Consider the following 23209-nt stretch of genomic DNA (forward strand, 5'->3'; position numbering starts at 1 on the left):
ATGACTGGGCCATTAATGCGCAGTTCGACCAAATTCGCACTATGTGTAAAGGGGCCCTTAATGTGCTTGTGGTTCATTTCAGTTTAGTTCTGGGAGAGATTAATGGAAGAGTGGTGGATTAATGGGAGAGTGGTGGATTAATGTGTTTCTGTGCACACACACACTGTCCCTTTGGAGTTGCAGTTCCTCCTGATGTGTGAGAACAGAGTCAGTGGGCTTCTTCCAGGCTGTACGGCTTCACAGCTTCAGAACACACAACCGGAAACAGTCACAACCGTACAATCTGCCGCTGTGTGTGTGTGCAGTCCTGTGTATGTGGAGAGATCACTGCTGTTTCCATTTACATTTTAACAATTGATTTCCACAAATGGCATCCTGGAGTGTGTGTGTGTGTGTGTGTGTGTGTGTGTGTGCGTGCGCGTGCGTGCGTGCGTGCGTTTGATGTGAACACTGTTTACCTGAGGTGTTGATCTTTATTGTGCAGACATGCATGCTGCACAAAGCAGCACACCAGACGCTTTACATGGAAATCATTTTTTAAAAGCAACCCAGCGATGCGTCTTTGACCTATTGTGACATAATGCCCTACTCCATGTTTCCACAAAGAAACGTGTTTGCATATTTACAATAAAACACAACTTTATTCGTCTTTACAGTTTGTTCACAATGTTTTATACTGGGTGTTCAGGTACACATAGTCCACTGGAGTGCACGTTTCTGTAACTTTATGACAAAATCATGTTTTTTTAAATTAAAAAAGAAAGTTGAACATCTTTTTTCATGTCCTGAGAAGAATAAAACACTTCAGGAAAACATTCATGCATCAGAGGGATAGTTGACAGCAGACAACCTGACAGTCCTGAGCAGACGGGAACTGTCGGGTGTCGTGTCATATCGTGGCAGATACAGTGTCATTTATTTTCTTTATCCTCTTATTCTAGTTCAGGGTCACGGGGCAGCTGGACCCTATCCCAGTGTGTTAACCCAACAACAAATATAATCCAATAATCAGTTGTAGTCCTTAAGCCCCTTTAACACCAGTCCAACTTAGAGTTGCGTAATGGAGCATACTGAAGACGGCGAGATACACCGAGTTTATGCAGCCCTATGTGGCAATACGCTGAGGGACGCAAAGGGGTCCGCAAAATGGACGCAAAAAATTTAACATGTTTAATTTTTTTCACAGACTTTCGGCATAGAGCATGGATGCAATGTTCCATGCGAGTCTACACAACACTCCACTACTGTATGTAAATCTACACAACACTGCGCAACTGTATGCTGTGCCTCTACAATTGTACACAGCCTTATGCCAGGGCGAAAAATCCTTTTAATTTTTTCATCAGTACATAGCTGCACTGATAGATTTTATTCATCCCGCTGAAATTTGCTGGCAGTGAAGCTTCAACACCACGGAAGAAGAAGAGGCGACCCAAGCTTCCACATCCACGAACTCCTCACAGACAGATCATCAGCAAGTGGACACATCCACGTCCACTCCTCATGGACGGATAGCGCAATCGCCGGCTGCAACTCTGCGGTGCTTTCACCTCAAGTTCTTTCACAATTGTGGCACATTAAATAAAATCCATTAACTCCTGGAAATAATGTATTCTGACTCTTTCTAATGTATCAAATCCATCTGCGTGTAAAAACAGCGTCATGAGCCAAGATTCTCCCCCCTGTGCGCAAGATTTTTTTTTTCCCACTGCCATGAACACTGCCATCTACTTGATGGGAGTGTGAATACCAATTGCCACACATTTGCTACAACCCCTGGCAAAAATTATGAAATCACCGGCCTCGGAGGATGTTCATTCAGTTGTTTAATTTTGTAGAAAAAAAGCAGATCACAGACATGACACAAATCTAAAGTCATTTCAAATGGCAACTTTCTGGCTTTATGAAACAGTATAAGAAATCAAGAAAAAAAATTGTGGCAGTCAGTAATGGTTACTTTTTTAGACCAAGCAGAGGGAAAAAAAATATGGAATCACTCAATTCTGAGGAATAAATTATGGAATCACTCTGTAAATTTTCATCCCCAAAACTAACACCTGCATCAAATCACATCTGCTCATTAGTCTGCATCTAAAAAGGAGTGATCACACCTTGGAGAGCTGTTGCACCAAGTGGACTGACATGAATCATGGCTCCAATACGAGAGATGTCAATTGAAACAAAGGAGAGGATTATCAAACTCTTAAAAGAGGGTAAATCACGCAATGTTGCAAAAGATGTTGGTTGTTCACAGTCAGCTGTGTCTAAACTCTGGACCAAATACAAACAACATGGGAAGGTTGTTAAAGGCAAACATACTGGTAGACCAAGGAAGACATTAAAGCGTCAAGACAGAAAACTTAAAGCAGTATGTCTCAAAAATCGAAAATGCACAACAAAACAAATGAACGAATGGGAGGAAACTGGAGTCAACGTCTGTGACCGAACTGTAAGAAACCGCCTAAAGGAAATGGGATTTACATACAGAAAAGCTAAACGAAAGCCATTATTAACACCTAAACAGAAAAAAACAAGGTTATAATGGGCTAAGGAAAAGCAATCGTGGACTGTGGATGACTGGATGAAAGTCATATTCAGTGATGAATCTCGAATCTGCATTTGGCAAGGTGATGATGCTGGAACTTTTGTTTGGTGCCGTTCCAATGGGATTTATAAAGATGACTGCCTGAAGAGAACATGTAAATTTCCACAGTCATTGATGATATGGGGCTGCATGTCAGGTAAAGGCACTGGGGAGATGGCTGTCATTACATCATCAATAAATGCACAAGTTTACGTTGATATTTTGGACACTTTTCTTATCCCATCAATTGAAAGGATGTTTGGGGATGATGAAATCATTTTTCAAGATGATAATGCATCTTGCCATAGAGCAAAAACTGTGGAAACATTCCTTGCAAAAAGATACATAGGGTCAATGTCATGGCCTGCAAATAGTTCGGATCTTAATCCAATTGAAAATCTTTGGTGGAAGTTGAAGAAAATGGTCCATGACAAGGCTCCAACCTGCAAAGCTGATCCTGCAACAGCAATCAGAGAAAGTTGGAGCCAGATTGATGAAGAGTACTGTTTGTCACTCATTAAGTCCATGCCTCAGAGACTGCAAGCTGTTATAAAAGCCAGAGGTGGTGCAACAAAATACTAGTGATGTGTTGGAGAGTTCTTTTGTTCTTCATGATTCCAGAATTGAGTGAGTCCATATTTTTTTTTTCCCTCTGCTTGGTCTAAAAAAGTAACCGTTACTGACTGCCACAATTTTTTTTCCTGATTTTTTATAGTGTTTCTTAAAGCCAGAAAGTTGCCATTTGAAATGACTTTAGTTTTGTGTCATGTCTGTGATCTGCTTTTTTTCTACAAAATTAAACAACTGAATGAACATCCTCCGAGGCCGGTGATTCCATAATTTTTGCCAGGGGTTGTATAAGTGCCAAATCACTTAACAGAATTTTTAGTTTTTAAAATGCCTTTTTTTAACAAATGAAAACAAAATGACATATTCACAAATACAGATTTATTTGTAAAAACCAACACACACGTTACAGTAACTTGAATAGAACAGAATAGAATAGAACTTTGTCATGTGGACACAATGAAACTTAGTTTTAGCAACATCTCTTCAGCACCAAATCATTAAGAAAGTCAGCATTTCATAAAAACAATATATCATAAAAAAGAGCAACATATCACATCCAACCATGTAGAACTAAAAACAACACACACACATATATATATATATATATATATATATACAACAGATGCTAGATGTGTGCTGATGCAGACTCACATAAAGTGCATTGTTAGAGAAAAAGTGCTCATGTACATAGGAGAAGGATTTATACACTTGACCACTTGCGGGTAAAAGCTATTTAACAGTCTGTTGGTGTGAGCACCTAGTGCCCTGTATCTCCTTCAAGAAGGGAAGGGGGTGAACAGCTGGTGTCCAGGATGTGTGGGGTCTTTGGAGATGGTGCTGGCTTTCCTCTGAAGCCTGCCAGCATAGATCTCAGACAGAGGGGGCAATGTGGTCCCTATGACCCTCTCTGCTGTTTTTACCACCCGCTGTAGAGTTTTTTGTCCTCTGCCATGCACCTCGTGAACCACACAGACAGTGCAGCAGTAGGACAGGAGGCTTTCCACAGTGGCCCTGTAAAGTCTGACCAGCAGATTTTGGGGAAGCTGGGAGTGCTTCATCTTCCTGAGGAAGTAGAGTCTCTGATAGGCTTTCCCCACCCGATGGCTGATGTGTGCTGACCAGGTGAGATCAGCTGTGATTTGTAGTCCCAGGTACCTGAAACAGTCCACCCTCTCCACACTCTGCCCATTGATGTCCAGCTCAGAGTGCTCAGTCTGTTTGGATTTCCGGAAGTCGATTATGATTTCTTTGGTTTCCGCAGTGTTCCAGTTCAAGTTATCATTGTAACACCACTGTGTCAAGTGCTGGATCTCGTCTCTGTAGGCTGTCGCGTTGTTGTGGATCAGTCCTACAATGGCCGTGTCATCAGCAAACTTAACAATGGTGTTTGTGGGGCAGATGGGTGAGCAGTCATGAGTGAAGATCGAGTCGAGGAAAGGGCTGAGAACACAGCCCTGTGGTGTTCCGGTGCTGAGGGTCAGAGTGGACGAGGTATGGGGTCCCACCCTGACCCTTTGTGGCCTGTTCTGAAGGAAGTCCAGTACCCATGTGCACAGAAAGCTGCCGAGTCCCAGGTTGCTCAGTTTTATGGACAGTTTGTGTGGGATTATGGTGTTGAATGCTTAACTGAAGTCGACAAACAACATTCTGACATATGTATTGCTATTGTCTATGTGTGAGAGTGCGGTGTTCAGAGCTGTTATAACTTCGTCGTCAGTGGATCTATTTGACCGGTATGGAAACTGGTTCTGATCAAAAGCAGTAGGTATGGCAGTTTTAATGTGAGAGAGAACTAGTCTCTCAAAACATTTAGTGGTTATTGGTGTAAGTGCAACTGGACGATAGTCATTCAGGCAGCTCACCGTGCTTTTCTTGGGTGCTGGGACGATTGTGGTGGACTTGAAGCACGTAGGGACAACACACTGCAGCAGCGAGAGGTTGAAGATGGTGGTGAACACTCCTGCCAGCTGGTCAGCACAGGCCTTAAGGATGCAACCAAGGACCCCATCTGGCCCTGCTGCCTTCCTGATGTTGAGTTTGTTCAAGGCAGCTTTGACCTGGTGTTGATGGAGCTGTATCCGGTGGTCTTCCTCTGGTAGATCTGGCTGCCAAATGGTCTTTGCATTGGTTCAGAGCTGACCGTGGAGTTTGGGGATACTCTGCTGATTTTATATCCGGTGACAGTTTTTATCCCCTGCCACATGTTCTTGGAGCTGTTGGTGTGAAAATGCTCCTCTATGCGCAGTTTGTGTCTGCGTTTAGCTTCCTTGATGCACCTCCTCAGTCTCTGCTGTGCGTCTCTGTACTCCAGTTGAGTCCCTGATTTAAATGCAGAGTCACGCTTCCTAATCAGAGTTCACACTTCTTTGTTGAACCAAGGTTTCTGATGAGGAAATACCTTGACAGACTTGGTCTCCACTACAGTCTCTGCACAGAAGTTTATGTAGGAGAGGACAGCTGTTCTATGTCCCTCCAAGTCTGTCCCTGCTGCAAAGACTTCCCAGTCAGTTGCGGTCTGCTCTGTAAACAATGTGGCCTGCTAGCTCGATAGCAGCATCCGACGTGTTTGAATCCAAACACGTCTCTGATATAATCATCACACAGTGCTCCAGAGGACCCGATGTCTCAGCTCGTCCATCTTGTTGTGTAGTGAACATGCTTTGGCGAGGAAAAGGCTGGGTAACGCTGGTCTATGCCTCCCAGAGGGTTGCTGTGCCGCCGGATCATCGGTGGGATAAAGTTCCAGTTGAATGTCATTTGGACTTTTCCTGCTGTCGCTAACAGCTCGGCTCTGCTGTAGCTTAGAGCTTCAGTCAGTCCGGTGAGGAATATCAGTCTGAATAAACAAAGTAAAAAAGGAGTGCTGAGACGAGAGTGCTTGGCTGCTGCGTCCAACTGCGCCGCCATTGTGCTGATACAGTTTGATGAACTGTATGAGAACAGTTGTGTGTCGAACCTGTGTGTTGGTTTTTATATATATATATATATATATATATATATATATATATATATATAAGCTCATTTTCCCATCATGTCTTTTGGCATATTTGTCTGTAAACACTCAAACCTTCAAAATTAGTGCATTACTTTAAAATTAAAACTTTGTAAAAATGACAGAGGTGACTTTAATTTCGATAACCTGTCCGGAATTAGTTTGTTTAAAATTTTAACCATAAGTGAAAACTGTCTTGTTCTGCATGACTCCTGCGACATGTCTGCAAGACTGCATGGCTGTGAAAATAATTTTCTTTTTGTTCTTTTGTTCCTTTCTGTTTGGTAGCCAGCTCTCCTCTGCTGGCAGAGGATTGAGCTTTACCTCTCATTAGCTGTCTGTCTGCTACAAAACACATAACAGATATGAAGTAAAATGTTTGATTTCAGGTTTTACAAATGTTTTTAACTGTTAAGCTTTATTCGCTATGCCCACAAAAAGATGTTAGCGGTCTAAAAGTTATCAGAACCAAATTTAGTGGAAGGTAATTGGTCCGCTGATGGTTTTCAAAGTTAGCTGAACTGCTAATCAGCTAACAAAAAAGCTAGCATTGCTAATTAGTGGTTAGCAGATTAGCGGAACTATGCCCACCACTGGTTACGCATCAAAATCTAAAATATTAATGGTGTAATACTTGTCAATTTGATGTGTTTTGCACCTAAGTATTAAAGTTTTAGGTGTAGAAAGCCACACAGTAATTGTTAATATTTCGTTTTCAGCTGCCAGACGCTGACTCTCCTCCAGAGCTGGGGCCGATGGTGCGCAGATGTCACCGCTGTGTGGTTGTGGGAAATGGAGGCATTCTCAAAGGTTTAGAGCTCGGCCCCCTGATTGACCGTTTTGACATCATTATCAGGTCAGAATCACACTACCAGGTGATCGATAACTTTTTTGAGCTTTCTTGCAGCCCCAGGTGAGTGAAATATTTGTAATAGATCTGAGATAACATTGGAGGCCACAGTACTATCAGAAACGTCTTTATACTACATTTGTTTATAATCTAGAACAAACAAAACCTACTTGGCCAGTGTTATCGGTAGCCATGAACCAGTGTTAGGGTTGCAACTTTTGTTTGTTTTTCTAATAGAGAATTACAAAAGTCATATTTATAATAATCAGCAGCAAGTTGGGTTAGTGGTTAGCATTGTTGCCCCACAGCACTAAGGTCATGGGATCACTTCCCGCCTGGGCCTTTCTGTGTAGTTTGAATGTTCTCCCTGTGTTTGTGTGGGTTCTCTCTCTTCCTCCCACATCAAATGTCAAGCAGCTTATTTGAATTGGTGACTCCAAATTGACCGTAGGCATGACTGTGTTTGTTTGTCTGTCTGTTGATCACATGTATTATATATTGGTATTATATGTATTATCTTTTGTGATGAAATATCTCAGTGAACAAACTGGTCAACTTCTGCACTGGACAGCTCAACAAGTATGTTTGTACATGTATCTGGGCAGCGCTAAAGGGGTAAAACATGACGCATATGATGCTCCATCCGGGGACAGCTCTAATCTGTCCCCATCAGAAACACGGCACTTTCTCTGAGTTTTTAGGCAAATTACATGCAAACAAAGTGAAAATGCAAAGAAAAAGTGATGATGTGGTAGAAAGTGGACATGTGTTGTGGTTTTTTTATGATCCGGAGCTCAAACATGTTGAGGCAGTTGTGCAGGTGAGAGAACGCAGCTACTCTGGCTATCTGTGTAGGCTAACACTTACCGACACAATGACTTACCTACTGGGAACTGAAAAAAATTGCACTTTTCACAACTGCTTTGGCAATTGCAGCGGGAAAGAAACAGTACACTATTTTTCTATGTGAAGGGACGCTGATTGTGGGGAGAAACTAATCCCCGGGTGGAGTGTGGGAGTGTCAGCACAAACCATTCGGAGGATGGTGGTTTCAGCAGAAACCATTTTAAACCGACACGACTGCCAGGAGATGGCGAGTATGCTTTTAATTTTCCTGAGCCAGGCTGAATGATTTGAGCTGAAACTCCCACACTCCATCCGGGGATTCTCTGCTATTCGTGCTGGCACATATCCCACATATCAGGAGTTCAAATGAGACTGCGCTGTCCTATTGTCAAGTAATGTGTTTAAAAAAAAAAACTCATGTAATTATCTTCTCTTTAAAGACGTCAAACTGGAACTGTTTTCCTTCATACACATCTTTCAAAATGTATAAAGCAGTTTCGGAGAAGTTGTGGTTACAAGTTTCATGGACAGAAGGATGGACGCACAGGTAGAGATGGTCAGTTTCACAGTTTTCCAGTAACGATCTGATTCTGATGCACATCTGCAGAAACCGATACAGATTCTGAAACAAAAGCTCTTGTTAAATGTGTTAAACCTTAGGTGCCTTCTCGTGCTGTGCTATCACGGCATGCAAGCTTGATCTGTGTCCCCCACGGTTAAAAAGCAGTCAGCAGGTTTTAGAGCCTTTTCCTACCATGCTCCTACAGTGTGGAACAGTTTGACTGGTGATATTAGAAAGTCAAATTCAGGTGAATCTTCAAGGCAAATCTTAAAACTCATATTTTCTTCTGCTTACAGTTTGTTGAATTGTTTGATCTTAGATTAAGTATATTTGTAGTTTTTGTGTTTGCCATTTAATATCAAAATAAGTCCCTTTGGTCTCTCGCTTGCTTTCACTGGGATCACACCAGCAGATCCAAGGTGGACCTGCTTGTTGATTTTGCACAAGTTCTACACTGGGTACCCTTCCTGACACAACTCTAAATTACATGGAGAATGGACAGGGGTGGCCTTCAACTGGGAACCTTCCGCTCTGGGAACAAGCGCAATTAACTGCTTGGCCACCATCCCTGCATTTGCCTTGTAATATTAACTGTTTTTGTTATTTTGTTAAATTTGTGCTATATAAATAAATTTATTTTTATTTTTGTACAGTACAACCAATTTAATCAAGCATGGTGTAGCACAAATGGTGAACTTGACTCTGGATCAGTAAATGGATTGGCCCTATCCTGATATCCAGTGAGTCAGTGATGTCAGTATCGGACCCGATACCGATACAGGATAGGATCAGCCCCATCTCTACCTATAGGGTTATTGCTATGGTGTGTAGATGCCCCAAACCAAATGCGTTGGACCTTATAAATGTACACTGGAGCATCAGAAGTAGCTGCAATGGACAACTACCAAGATAAATGAACCCCTTCTTTTGGATGGGTATGCTAATGAGTATTGTTACTGACAGAATTAATGATTTTGAATAGGTGTGGGATGAACTTATGGTTATCCAAAATCATTTGGAATCACCCATTGATATGGGTGCAGTCTATATTGAAGTCAAGTCTGGGAGCATGCACTGGTGCTGTGCTTCACCACATCCATGACACCAGGGAACCACCTTGGGTCCTTTATGTCAACCACCCAGGTAGACAGCCACTCCACTCCAGCATCTCTAAAATAACCTACATCTCTAAAATAACGGGCAGCACGCTGGCTTATTGGTTAGCACTGTTGCCTCACAGTAAGAAGGTCATGGTTCGATTCCCACCTGTGGCCTTCTCCCCGTGTTTGCCCCTACATCTAAAGACATGCAGCTCAGGTGAGATGGAAAGTTTCTCCCTTGCAAAAGAGGTCTCGATCTCAACGGGACTAACCTGGTTAAATAATAAAAACCCGTCTGCTGGAACCGGGTGAAACATGGACATCCCCTTAACCTTCTCTTCTCCTCAACACTCAGGCACCTGTGCAATGGATGATGCACAGAAAAACATGCCACATGGCCAAAATGTCAAAGCAAGAATGCAGGTGATACTCTTCATCTGATCTCCCTCCCGAAGTCCTCCATCCAGCGGTACCCAAGGATCGTCCTAAGAGACCTAGTGCCAAAGACATGTAGTCGTCACTTTGGGTCCCTGGTTAGCGCCAGGAAGGACCAGGACCAAAAAGCAGTCGATACTGGAACATTTGAACTCAGGAACTTGCATTCCTGGATGATGGGGAGGGCTTCAAGTTTCATGATCTGTGAGAGATGTTCCGGCTTCAGTGCACTCACTGAATTACTGCCGCAGTCTGTTTCCAGTCTGGGATCCTAAACTGCACCTTATTGATGCTGTTTCAAACTGCCTCGTGAGAATGAACACTGGACTGTATATGTTTGTTTAGCTGCGATGTTTCTGTCCTTGCACTGACTTTTGTACAACAAAAGAGCCCAAATCTAGTTTGCAGTCTCCCATGTGTAGCTGAAATTTCATTTTTGTGGTCCACTCCACCATGAAGCTGTTAGAAATGAACAGCATTTATTTTGCACGTTCATGCTCAGAGCTTTATAGTGATGCCTCACATTCACCCATTCACACAGACCAGTGTCAGGGTGCTGCCTGCCTTGCAAGGTGTTCAGCTACACACCGGGACCGATTTGAGGATTAAGGACCTTGCCTGAGGACTCTTTGTGATTTTCTGGTTTGACAGGGATTTAAACCCAGGATTCTCTGATCACAAGCCCGCCGCTTCACCATCACCTCCTTTGTGCCCTCTACTGCTGATGCTACAGATTACCATTGCACTATACACAATTTCTCCAGTCACAGAAGCTTGTAATTCCTTCACAGTTGGCATGTGTGTCTTGTTGGCTTCCCTCACTTGTCTCCTCCTTCCATGTTCTGTCAGTTTTTGAGAACTGCCTACTCCAGACAGATTTACCATACAGTGTCATACTGTTTGTATTTCTTAATGATAGGTGTGAATGAAGTAAAGACATATTCACTGACTTCATTTAGTCATTCACTGACTTGTACAAATAAAACTTCCAGTAAAAAATTGTAATGACAGTAGTCTTTGTCCATTTATTTATGGATATAAAAAAAAGGCTGTAACTCCTAAATGTAGGGGTGAGGGCTCCTCAGAATCATGAAAGACTGCATTTTTTTAATCGTTAAATTTTGCATAAAATATTTATTTATATTAAAACATAGCTTTCAGTGTGAAAATATTGTGAAGCGAATGCAGTCGTGGTTTGCCACAGACCTTTCTGGATTTTAAGACCAATATAAAGGGTCCTTTGTCTGTTCCTCCTGTTCCTGTCCGCACTACAGAGGAGGGGAGAGGGGGATGGGCGATGTGTTTGAGTGTGTCAGTGCAGTGACGACCGACGCAGTGAGCAGAGCTTTAAAAACATATTTTTAAACTTTTCTCTCAAAGTCTCTACTCTGAGTGCCCCCGTGAGTGTCCTCGCTGTGGTTAAACGTAAAACACAGCTGCAGATCCGTGATGCATTAACAGCAAACACTGACACTTTTTTTAAAAATATATGCCTAAAATCTCTTTCTGAGGATGACATAATGTTCCTGCTCAGAGACTGCAAACCAGGGGAGAATCCAGATGGAAAGAGGGTCTTGATTAAAAGATTTGCTTTTGAAGACACTACTGCTTCTTATAATAATAGCAACAACAATTTTAACAATGAAAATGTTTAAATCTGTATTAATCTGGGCCTGTGTTTTACTATAGTTCTGGACTAAGTTTAATTAATGAGCCACATAAAGATAAGTTTAGTTCATTTAACCTTTCTGCATAAATAAAGTGGGATGTGAAGCAACATCTCTTTTATGTAATGTCTCAGCTCAGGCATTACTGGATCTGCTTGGGGTTCTGGCTTCAAAATCAGGTTAGTTAGGATGAGGGAAGCCAAAAATATGAATATGATTACTGCTCTTGTGGTTAGTAATCTTATCAAACAAACATGTTAGTAAGGTTAGACCTTACTTGTGTGAAGCGCCTTGAGCCAACTCTGTTGTGATTTGGCGCTATATAAATGAAAATAAATTGAAAATTGAAAAATGTTGGTTGTGATATCTATTTGGAAAAAAGGCAAAGAAAAGGTGAAAATGTACAAAAGAAAATACAACACACATTAAATAAAAGGACTGCTTTCATATAGCACTTTTCCATTTCCATCAGAAGCTCAAAGCACTTTACAATGATGCCTCATATTCACCCATTCACACAAACACACTCACACACCGATGTTAGGCTGCTGCCATGCAAGGTGCTCACTACACAGCGGGAGCAACATGGGAATTAAGGACCTTGCCCAAAGTTTGGCTTTTGAACCGAGAATCGTCTGGTCTGAAGCCCAACGCTTAACCACCAGACCATCACCTCCTCAGTAATACAAACAGCAGAACAATTAAGCAACACAACTAAATTGGGGGAATGTGGGTAAGAACATAGTCATCCAACCAAACCAAAAGTACACTTTCACCAAAAAAGACTCCCCCAGTTTGAGATCTTGGCTAGAGGCCTGAGATTTGAATTGGTATGAAATGAAGTATTGTGAAGTACTATTACATAACATGATGTGATACTACAATTGACTTACATTTAACCAAGCAGTTTAGATTGCTTGACGTTTGACTTTTTATGACTTGAATATCAATTATTATTATGTACTTTTTTTTTTTAACCTTGTCTTGTTCACATAAATTGTGAAGTGTGGTTGATTAAACAGTTTATTCTGTTGAAATCATACATTTTTTACCCAAATTAATATGCTAAAGTGTAGGAAATACAAAGAAAAAAGACCAAAGTTAGAATTTTTTTTTTTTTTTTTCTGGGCAGCATGCCCCCCCCCCCCCACCACCACCCCTGAGCTTCCTCTTTAAAAAAAATAAAAAATAAAAAAATTTTACTTTCCATTCAGACCTCTGTAAATGGTTAAAGTTTTATTTTGTTGAAGCCTTTGAATCAAAGCTGACACTACAAGCACATATTGATTATTTAGTTTCGGCTCCACTTTGCTGGTGTACAGAGGCAAAATTACAAACATTGTCTCTGTCCATGTGTACAATGTGTTGATGATAAATAGTTCTGTGTGTAATAAAATTTGCGACATGAGTAATGAAATGTGCCATACGAGTGAGCTGAGTAAGACATGACCGTTTGCTGAGCAGAGTGAGTGTTTTTCCTTCTGTTCAGGCTGAACAGTGGCCCTCTTGGTGAATACAGTGCTGATGTAGGGAGTCGAACCAGCATCAGGATGAGTTACCCGGAGGGTACGCCGCTGCACTGGGTTGACGTCGATCCGCACACACTGTTTGTCGCTGTGGTGTATAAAGCTGTAGACATCAGCTGGATTTCTGCTATGATCAGCAAGTACACCGTGGTGAGTAGTGGAAGTACAAACCTTTAACTCACACTGAGTAACAGCGGGACAAACTCATCATGCAGCTTCCCTACCTATCTGTACCCGGGTCCGACCTGGTCCTTTCCAGTGTGGATAAAGGACCTTGCCCAAGGGCCCTTAGTGATTTTCCGGGCTGGTTGGGATTCGACCGAAGGATCCCCTTGTCTCAAGCCCAGCGCTTAACCAGTATTCCATCACCTCCCCCAATTGTTAACTCTAAATTGTCTGTAGGTGAGAGTGTGAATGCGTTCCGCGGTGTACTGCTAACCTCCCCAGGGTGTACCTTGCCTCTTGCCTAAAGACTGCTGGGATAGGCTTCAGCCCCCTGTGACCCTTAATTAGTATAAGTAGAAAATTAATGAATGAACAAGCCTTTTGGTCCAGCTTCTGATATTCACAGCTCATTTAATATCACAAGAACAGCATAAAAACATTACTATGGCTACATTTTTCTGTAGACGTAACGCACCAAACGATGTGTGCATTATGCGCTTTAATGGACTGCGTTTATATAGCGCTTTTCCATCTATATCAGAAACTCAGAGCTTTACAGTAATGCCTTGCATTCACACACACACACAAACGCACCAATATCAGGGTCCTGCCATGCAAGGTGCTCACTACACACTGGCAGCAATTTTCTGGCCAGACGGGGTTTGAACTGAGGATCCTCTGGTCTCAAGCCCACTGCTTAACCACTAGACCATATTTCCTGAATTGTATCGCAGTCCAAGTATGCAAACATACATCGTTTTGAGGGAGAGTTGCACACTCCAACTCTGCACACATCCTTCCAGTTTGTGCTTTGAACTGTGACCTCTGTCAAAAATAATTTATGGTGTGACTTTGTTTGATCTCATGAAATCAAAGAGAAGCAGAACAGCTATAAGTACAACAGCACCGGCAACCTTAGTAATAACACACACTTAAAATGTTCCTTTTACTTTTCATATTTAGCATTTTATGTACATGATAAAAAAGTATTTGGGTTCACACTCTGGCAACACACCCGCACAGACACACACTGTTATCTTTTTCTTGTACAAGTGAATATCTCTGAAGTCAATACTGCAGTACCCTGGTTTAACGCCGTAGTTGGCTGATTCAGAAACAGTCTGTCAACATGCAGCAGTTAGAAAATGCAGCCATCGGAGAGAATGGCTTTAAAGCAAATGACAGCTTCCCAAACTTGCTACTCTGCTCTTCATCACTGTTGATTCTAAGATAAAAAATACTAAACTAATGCTCGGCTGATGTGCAGCGTCTCCCAGGAAGAAAGCAGGACAGCACAAGGGTCCAAAGTCCAAGCTACCACGGTGCTGTTTCTGTAGAGAGGTGTGATATCTCACCGAAGAGTTTCCAGTGTGTTTAAACACAGTCAGTGTTTATGCATGATTATAGATGTTTGGCTGCAGTGGGTGAAGGCTGGTCCAGCAGCTGTGGTGTCTTAATGGTTTAGAGAGTCTAAAGCACTCCGTTGATGAAACTGGTGTCCAGGTGAACAGTGAGCATTCTCAGGAAGGCCATCGCTTTTCATCCTGCAAGACTTTAAATATGGCCAGAAACTTAAAAAAAAAAATACTAAAATGAGAACTTTTGAGAGTTTCTCACTCAGACTCTTTCCCTCACTGTCCTCATACTTCTCCTTCACCACCCTCACATTCTCTATATCTCTGCCACTCCCATTCTGTAAAACCCAAATGTCTATACAGTGCTGGGGCGAACCAATTTTGTGCCCTAGGCAATATTTTTAATTTGTAATTTTTCTGGGGCATGGTGATTTTATTCTAAGTAAAAACTGCATCTTTGACTGCAAGAAAAGTTGTTTACAGTGATACTTACCAGTTTTTATGGTACCACCATAACCCAACATTTCATACTATAATAAAACATCCAAAAAATAATTTTATATGCAATAATAAATGCTGGTATGAGATCAAATAAAAGTTAAATATGATTTGTACAGATTTTCTTTTTTTCTGCCAATGATGCAGACTTTCTCTGATTGAATACTGACCAACGTCACTTAGCTTTATTGCAGATGATTCCATTTATTTGTGAATTTAAATTAAAAATAAATTTGCGAAATGGGTCCCCACCCGAGTAGGAGGGCACTACCGTGGAGGACAGACAAGATCCGTGGGTCTTGTCTGTCCTGTCGTGCGTTACCTGTGCTGCTCCACAGCCTGTCCAGTGGATTTTTATTTTATTTTAGCGCTGTTGTCGTGTGTTACCTGTGCTGCTCCACAGCCTGTCTAGTGGTTTTTTGTTTTGTTTTGGCACCGTTGTCGTGCGTTACCTGTGCTGCTCCACAGCCTGTCCAGTGGATTTTGATTTTGATTTTATTTTTTTTAGCACTGTTGTCGTGCGTTACCTGTGCTGCTCCACATCCTGTCCAGTGGATTTTGATTTTGATTTTATTTTTTTTTTTAGCACTGTTGTCGTGCGTTGCCTGTGCTGCTCCACAGCCTGTCTAGTGGATTTTTATTTTTATTTTATTTTATTTTTTAGCACTGTTGTCGTGCGTTACCTGTGCTGCTCCACAGCCTGTCTAGTGGATTTTTATTTTATTTTAGCACTGTTGTTGTGCGTTACCTGTGCTGCTCCACAGCCTGTCTAGTGTCGGATTCCCTGTTTGGGAATCCGCTAGCTTAGCGTAGCTACTAGCTCTTAGCCGTTTTAGCATGGCGGCTTCTCCTGTCTCTCCCGTACTTTTCTGCTCTGGGTGTGAAATGTTTAGTTATTCCTCGGCCTCTTTTAGCAGTAACGGTACTTGTAATAAGTGCAGCTTATTCGTAGCTTTGGAGGCCAGGCTGGGCGAATTGGATGCTCGGCTCCGCACCGTGGAAAATTCTACAGCTAGCCAGGCCCCTGTAGTCGGTGCGGACCAAGGTAGCTTAGCCGCCGTTAGTTCCCCCCTGGCAGACCCCGTGCAGTCGGGAAGGCAGGCTGACTGGGTGACTGTGAGGAGGAAGCGTAGCCCTAAACAGAAGCCCCGTGTACACCGTCAACCCGTTCACATCTCTAACCGTTTTTCCCCACTCGACGATACACTCGCCGAGGATCAAACTCTAGTTATTGGCGACTCTGTTTTGAGAAATGTGAAGTTAGCGACACCAGCAACCATTGTCAATTGTCTTCCGGGGGCCAGAGCAGGCGACATCGAAGGACATTTGAAATTGCTGGCTAAGGCTAAGCGTAAATTTGGTAAGATTGTAATTCACGTCGGCAGTAATGACACTCGGTTACGCCAATCGGAGGTCACTAAAATTAACATTGAATCGGTGTGTAACTTTGCAAAAACAATGTCGGACTCTGTTGTTTTCTCTGGGCCCCTCCCCAATCAGACCGGGAGTGACATGTTTAGCCGCATGTTCTCCTTGAATTGCTGGCTGTCTGAGTGGTGTCCAAAAAATGAGGTGGGCTTCATTGATAATTGGCAAAGCTTCTGGGGAAAACCTGGTCTTGTTAGGAGAGACGGCATCCATCCCACTTTAGAGGGAGCAGCTCTCATTTCTAGAAATCTGGCCAATTTTTTGGGATCCTCCAAACTGTGACTGTCTAGCGTTGGGACCAGGAGGCAGAGCTGTGGTCTTACACACCTCTCTGCAGCTTCTCTCCCCCTGCCATCCCCTTATTACCCCATCCCCGTAGAGACGGTGCCTGCTCCCAGACCACCAATAACTAGCAAAAATCTATTTAAGCATAAAAATTCAAAAAGAAAAAATAATATAGCACCTTCAATTGCACCACAGACTAAAACAGTTAAATGTGGTCTATTAAACATTAGGTCTCTTTCTTCTAAGTCCCTGTTGGTAAATGATATAATAATTGATCAACGTATTGATTTATTCTGCCTAACAGAAACTTGGTTACAGCAGGATGAATATGTTAGTTTAAATGAGTCAACACCCCCGAGTCACACTAACTGTCAGAATGCTCGTAGCACGGGCCGGGGCGGAGGATTAGCAGCAATCTTCCATTCCAGCTTATTAATTAATCAAAAACCTAGACAGAGCTTTAATTCATTTGAAAGCTTGTCTCTTAGTCTTGTCCATCCAAATTGGAAGTCCCAAAAAACAGTTTTATTTGTTATTATCTATCGTCCACCTGGTCGTTACTGTGAGTTTCTCTGTGAATTTTCAGACCTTTTGTCTGACTTAGTGCTTAGCTCAGATAAGATAATTATAGTGGGCGATTTTAACATCCACACAGATGCTGAGAATGACAGCCTCGACACTGCATTTAATCTATTATTAGACTCTATCGGCTTTGCTCAAAAAGTAAATGAGTCCACCCACCACTTTAATCATATTTTAGATCTTGTTCTGACTTATGGTATGGAAATAGAAGACTTAACAGTATTCCCTGAAAACTCCCTTTTGTCTGATCATTTTTTAATAACATTTACATTTACCCTGATGGACTACCCTGCAGTGGGGAATAAGTTTCATTACACTAGAAGTCTTTCAGAAAGCGCTGTAACTAGGTTTAAGGATATGATTCCTTCTTTATGTTCTCTAATGTCATATACCAACACAGAGCAGAGTAGCTACCTAAACTCTGTAAGGGAGTTAGAGTATCTTGTCAATAGTTTTACATCCTCATTGAAGACAACTTTGGATGCTGTAGCTCCTCTGAAAAAGAGAGCTTTAAATCAGAAGTGTCTGACTCCGTGGTATAACTCACAAACTCGTAGCTTAAAGCAGATAACCCGTAAGTTGGAGAGGAAATGGCGTCTCACTAATTTAGAAGATCTTCACTTAGCCTGGAAAAAGAGTTTGTTGCTCTATAAGAAAGCCCTTCGTGAAGCTAGGACATCTTTCTACTCATCACTAATTGAAGAAAATAAGAACAACCCCAGGTTTCTTTTCAGCACTGTAGCCAGGCTGACAAAGAGTCAGAGCTCTATTGAGCTGAGTATTCCATTAACTTTAACTAGTAATGACTTCATGACTTTCTTTGCTAACAAAATTTTGACTATTAGAGAAAAAATTACTCATAACCATCCCAAAGATGTATAGTTATCTTTGGCTGCTTTCAGTGATGCCGGTATTTGGTTAGACTCTTTCTCTCCGATTGTTCTGTCTGAGTTATTTTCATTAGTTACTTCATCCAAACCATCAACATGCTTATTAGACCCCATTCCTGCCAGGCTGCTCAAGGAAGTCCTACCATTATTTAATGCTTCAATCTTAAATATGATCAATCTATCTTTGTTAGTTGGTTATGTACCACAGGCCTTTAAGGTGGCAGTAATTAAACCATTACTTAAAAAGCCATCACTTGACCCAGCTATCTTAGCTAATTATAGGCCAATCTCCAACCTTCCTTTTCTCTCAAAGATTCTTGAGAGGGTAGTTGTAAAACAGCTAACTGATCACCTGCAGAGGAATGGTCTATTTGAAGAGTTTCAGTCAGGTTTTAGAATTCATCATAGTACAGAAACAGCATTAGTGAAGGTTACAAATGATCTTCTTATGGCTTCGGACAGTGGACTTATCTCTGTGCTTGTTCTGTTGGACCTCAGTGCTGCTTTTGATACTGTTGACCATAAAATTTTATTACAGAGATTAGAGCATGTCATAGGTATTAAAGGCATTGCGCTGCGGTGGTTTGAATCATATTTGTCTAATAGATTACAGTTTGTTCATGTAAATGGGGAATCTTCTTCACAGACTAAAGTTAATTATGGAGTTCCACAAGGTTCTGTGCTAGGACCAATTTTATTCACTTTATACATGCTTCCCTTGGGCAGTATTATTAGACGGTATTGCTTAAATTTTCATTGTTACGCAGATGATACCCTGCTTTATCTATCCATGAAGCCAGAGGATACACACCAATTAGCTAAACTGCAGGATTGTCTTACAGACATAAAGACATGGATGACCTCTAATTTCCTGCTTTTAAACTCAGATAAAACTGAAGTTATTGTACTTGGCCCCACAAATCTTAGAAGCATGGTGTCTAACCAGATCGTTACTCTGGATGGCATTTCCCTGATCTCTAGTAATACTGTGAGAAATCTTGGAGTTATTTTTGATCAGGATATGTCATTCAAAGCGCATATTAAACAAATATGTAGGACTGCCTTTTTGCATTTACGCAATATCTCTAAAATCAGAAAGGTCTTGTCTCAGAGTGATGCTGAAAAACTAATTCATGCATTTATTTCCTCTAGGCTGGACTATTGTAATTCATTATTATCAGGTTGTCCTAAAAGTTCCCTAAAAAGCCTTCAGTTGGTTCAGAATGCTGCAGCTAGAGTACTGACGGGGACTAGCAGGAGAGAGCATATCTCACCCGTGTTGGCCTCCCTTCATTGGCTTCCTGTTAATGCTAGAATAGAATTTAAAATTCTTCTTCTTACTTATAAGGTTTTGAATAATCAGGTCCCATCTTATCTTAGGGACCTCGTAGTACCATATTACCCCATTAGAGCGCTTCGCTCTCAGACTGCGGGCTTACTTGTAGTTCCTAGGGTTTGTAAGAGTAGAATGGGAGGCAGAGCCTTCAGCTTTCAGGCTCCTCTCCTGTGGAACCAGCTCCCAATTCAGATCAGGGAGACAGATACCCTCTCTACTTTTAAGATTAGGCTTAAAACTTTCCTTTTCGCTAAGGCTTATAGTTAGGGCTGGATCGGGTGACCCTGGACCATCCCTTGGTTATGTTGCTTTAGACGTAGACTGTGGGGGGGTTCCCATGATGCACTGTTTCTTTCTCTTTTTGCTCCGTATGCATCACTCTGCATTTAATCATTAGTGATCGATCTCTTTTTCCTGGTTCTTTCCCTCAGCCCCAACCAGTCTCAGCAGAAGACTGCCCCTCCCTGAGCCTGGTTCTGCTGGAGGTTTCTTCCTGTTAAAAGGGAGTTTTTCCTTCCCACTGTGGCCAAGTGCTTGCTCATAGGGGGTCGTTTTGACCGTTGGGTTTTTCATAATTATTGTATGGCCTTGCCTTGCAATGTGGAGCGCCTTGGGGCAACTGTTTGTTGTGATTTGGCGCTATATAAGAAAAAAGTTGATTGATTGATTGATCCACGTGGGCTGGCTTGAGGCGGTCCACCGAAATGTGCTCGGCTTTACCGCCTGTGTCAACCACATTCATCATATTATTTTTACTGAACTGCTTGGTCCCGTTTTTCGTTTTTCCCTCCCCTGACCCAGGCAGTTTGGGCCGTTTTGACTGTTGACTTGTTGTTTTTATTTTTTTATTTTTTGAGAAGGGCTCATCAGACACTTTTTTTGGGGGGGGGGGGGGGGGGGGGGGGGGCAACAAGGAAACTTTTTATCATCATTATTATTTAATAGGCTTTGCTGTGCAGTTAAATCAATATGGACTTATATTTATTTTATGTTAAATAGTATTAACTAGTTTTAATATAACAATAGTGAAAATTTATTTCCCCCCCTCATTTGTGGTGCCCCCCCCCAGATGTTTTTCCCCCTCATTTGTGGTGCCCCCTTAGCAATTGCCTATATTGCCTTTAGGCTGCGCCGGCCCTGCGCCTATAGCAGAGGTCTCACACCGGTTCCAGAAAGGGCCGAGAGGGTGCAGGCTATCTGTGCAACCACCGACTCCAGCAGGTGATTTCACTGATTAACATTACTTTGAGCAGGTGAAATCATTTAATCAGTGAAATCACCTGCTGGAGTCGGTGGTTGCACAGAAAGCCTGCACCCTCTCGGCCCTTTCTGGAACCGGTTTGAGACCTCTGGTCTATAGGCAGTCAGATTGTAATGCGTTAGTGGACAACAGCACCAGCTGGTGGCTAAGACGTGAAGATAAGTGGCTAACTGTAGCATCTGAAAAAAAAAAATGCATTTCCATTTAGTGAAGATGCTGATGTTGACCTCAGCTGTTCATGTAACTGAATACTTCCAATGATGTTTTCTCATGTTCACCGGTAACAATAAGCTGTTTATTCATAGTATTTTTTTTTTTTTACTGCCGCGTCCACTAACATGAATGAGTGGGTGAGCCTTTGATGGTGTATCCACTGGAAATCATTAATGCACCAAGTAAATTATTTTTTGTTCCAAAGTGAAAAGATGATGCCAAAACATCTAAAAATATAGCCTCTGTTGGAACATGTCAAACATCTGCTTTAACTATAAAAAAAGTACATAAGAATTTCATTTTCACAATGTGGCCCATTTACTCAAGATGTTAAATTAAATGAACATGAGAGTTCCCATGGGATAAAAAAGCTTTTCAGCCTGCCATCCCTCGTTCTCAAGACCAGACACCCAAGTGGCTCTACTGTGTTTTTTCTCTTTTTTTTGGGGGGGGGGGGGGGGGGGGGGGGGGGGGGGGAATAATAGAAAATATACCTTACTGAATTTTCATGAGGTCAGTTGTAATATAATTGCCACTGATAAGTTCAACCCTTTACTTTTTAATGATCTCACTGAAACTGATTGTTTCATGAATAGCTTTAATAGCCACTGTGCCACTATCAGCTCTCTTGTGTCACCTGCTGCCATCACTCCTGTTATCTCTAAAACTAGTTGTGAGGAGTTCCTGGATTTCTTTATTGATAAGGTTAGAGTTATAAAGGACAACCTGCCTCCATGCCATGGTCCCCAGCACTGGGAACCTCCCACTCAGTGCTGGGCCTCATTTGAGCCTGTTACTGTAGAGGACATCTCAACCATCATGAATAAAATGAAGCCATCCTCTGGTATTTTGGATGTTCTTCCGTTTAAACTGTTTCTGAATGTATTTGACTCCATCGGGCCCTACATTGCTAAAATGTTTATGTCTTTGTCGAGTGGTGTGTTTCCCTCTTATTTTAAACATGCCATTGTGGAACCACAGTTAAAGAAAGCTGGATTGGATTCTACAGAACTCAAGAACTTTAGGCCAATATCTAAAACCCCTTTCTTGGCCAAAGTCTTGGAAAAGGTAGTCTGTGTTCAGTTGAGATCGTTTTTGCAGGCTACCGACATCCATCACACTTTTCAATCTGGGTACCGTGAGTTTCATTCTACTGAAACAGCCCTGTTGAAGGTGTCTAGTGACATGATGATGGCAGCTGACACTGGCAAATGTTCTGTGCTGATTCTGCTTGATCTGTCTTCGGCGTTTGATACCGTTGACCATGGCATTCTGATAAACAGATTGCGGGATTTGGTTGGAATGTCAGGTTGTGTTTTAGAGTGGTTTACCTCTTACCTGACTGGTAGAACTTTTAGTGTGATGGTGGGCAATGCAGTGTCGGAATCTGCAGATCTTCTGTGGGGTGTGCCACAGGGATCGGTCTTGGGACCTGTTTTGTTCTCGTTGTATCTCCTTCCTCTCAGCAAGTTGATCCAGCAGTTCAGTGATGTGTCCTATCATTTGTATGCTGATGATCTGCAGCTGTACTGCTCTTTTAAGACAACTGAGCCACAGAAACTCTGCTCTCTCACAAATTGTTTGGCCAAAATTACAGAATGGCTCACTGAGAACAGTCTGCAGTTAAATTCCAATAAGACTGAGACTCTGATTGTAGCACCAGATAGTGCTGTACCTGGAATTAAGCAGCATCTCGGTAGCCTAAGCTGCACGGTTAAAAGCAGCCTGCGTAACCTGGGTGTAATTTTGGATGGAGGGATGTCTCTGGAGCAGCACACATATTATCTGGTTAAGAACTGTTTTTTTCCAAATTCGGAACATCTCTAAGCTCCGTAAGATGGTGACTTTAAAAGAGCTTGAGATGATTGTTCATGCGTTCGTCTCATTGCGTTTGGATTATTGTAACAGTCTTTTCACCTGTCTGAATAAGAAGGAGTTGGCCCGCCTGCAGGTTGTGCAAAATTCTGCTGCGCGCCTGCTTACCCGCACCCGCAGGAGGGACCATATTACTCCTATCCTTAATACTTTGCATTGGCTGCCTGTCTCCTACAGGATTCATTACAA

At 42.1% G+C, this 23209-nt stretch overlaps 1 protein-coding gene across 3 annotated transcripts in view; it reads left to right on the forward strand.

Moving 5' to 3' along the window:
* Positions 1–23209, forward strand: part of st3gal5 (ST3 beta-galactoside alpha-2,3-sialyltransferase 5) — an 82442-nt gene that overhangs the window by 47861 nt on the left and 11372 nt on the right. For all 3 annotated transcript variants that reach the window (XM_034182342.1, XM_034182344.1, XM_034182343.1), the window contains 2 exons: positions 6866–7002; positions 13096–13282. In XM_034182342.1, coding sequence (XP_034038233.1) covers positions 6866–7002; positions 13096–13282 — 324 coding nt within the window. The remainder of the gene's footprint in view (positions 1–6865; positions 7003–13095; positions 13283–23209) is intronic.

This window comes from Thalassophryne amazonica, chromosome 11 (genome assembly GCF_902500255.1).
Source record: "Thalassophryne amazonica chromosome 11, fThaAma1.1, whole genome shotgun sequence".
NCBI lineage: Eukaryota > Metazoa > Chordata > Actinopteri > Batrachoidiformes > Batrachoididae > Thalassophryne > Thalassophryne amazonica.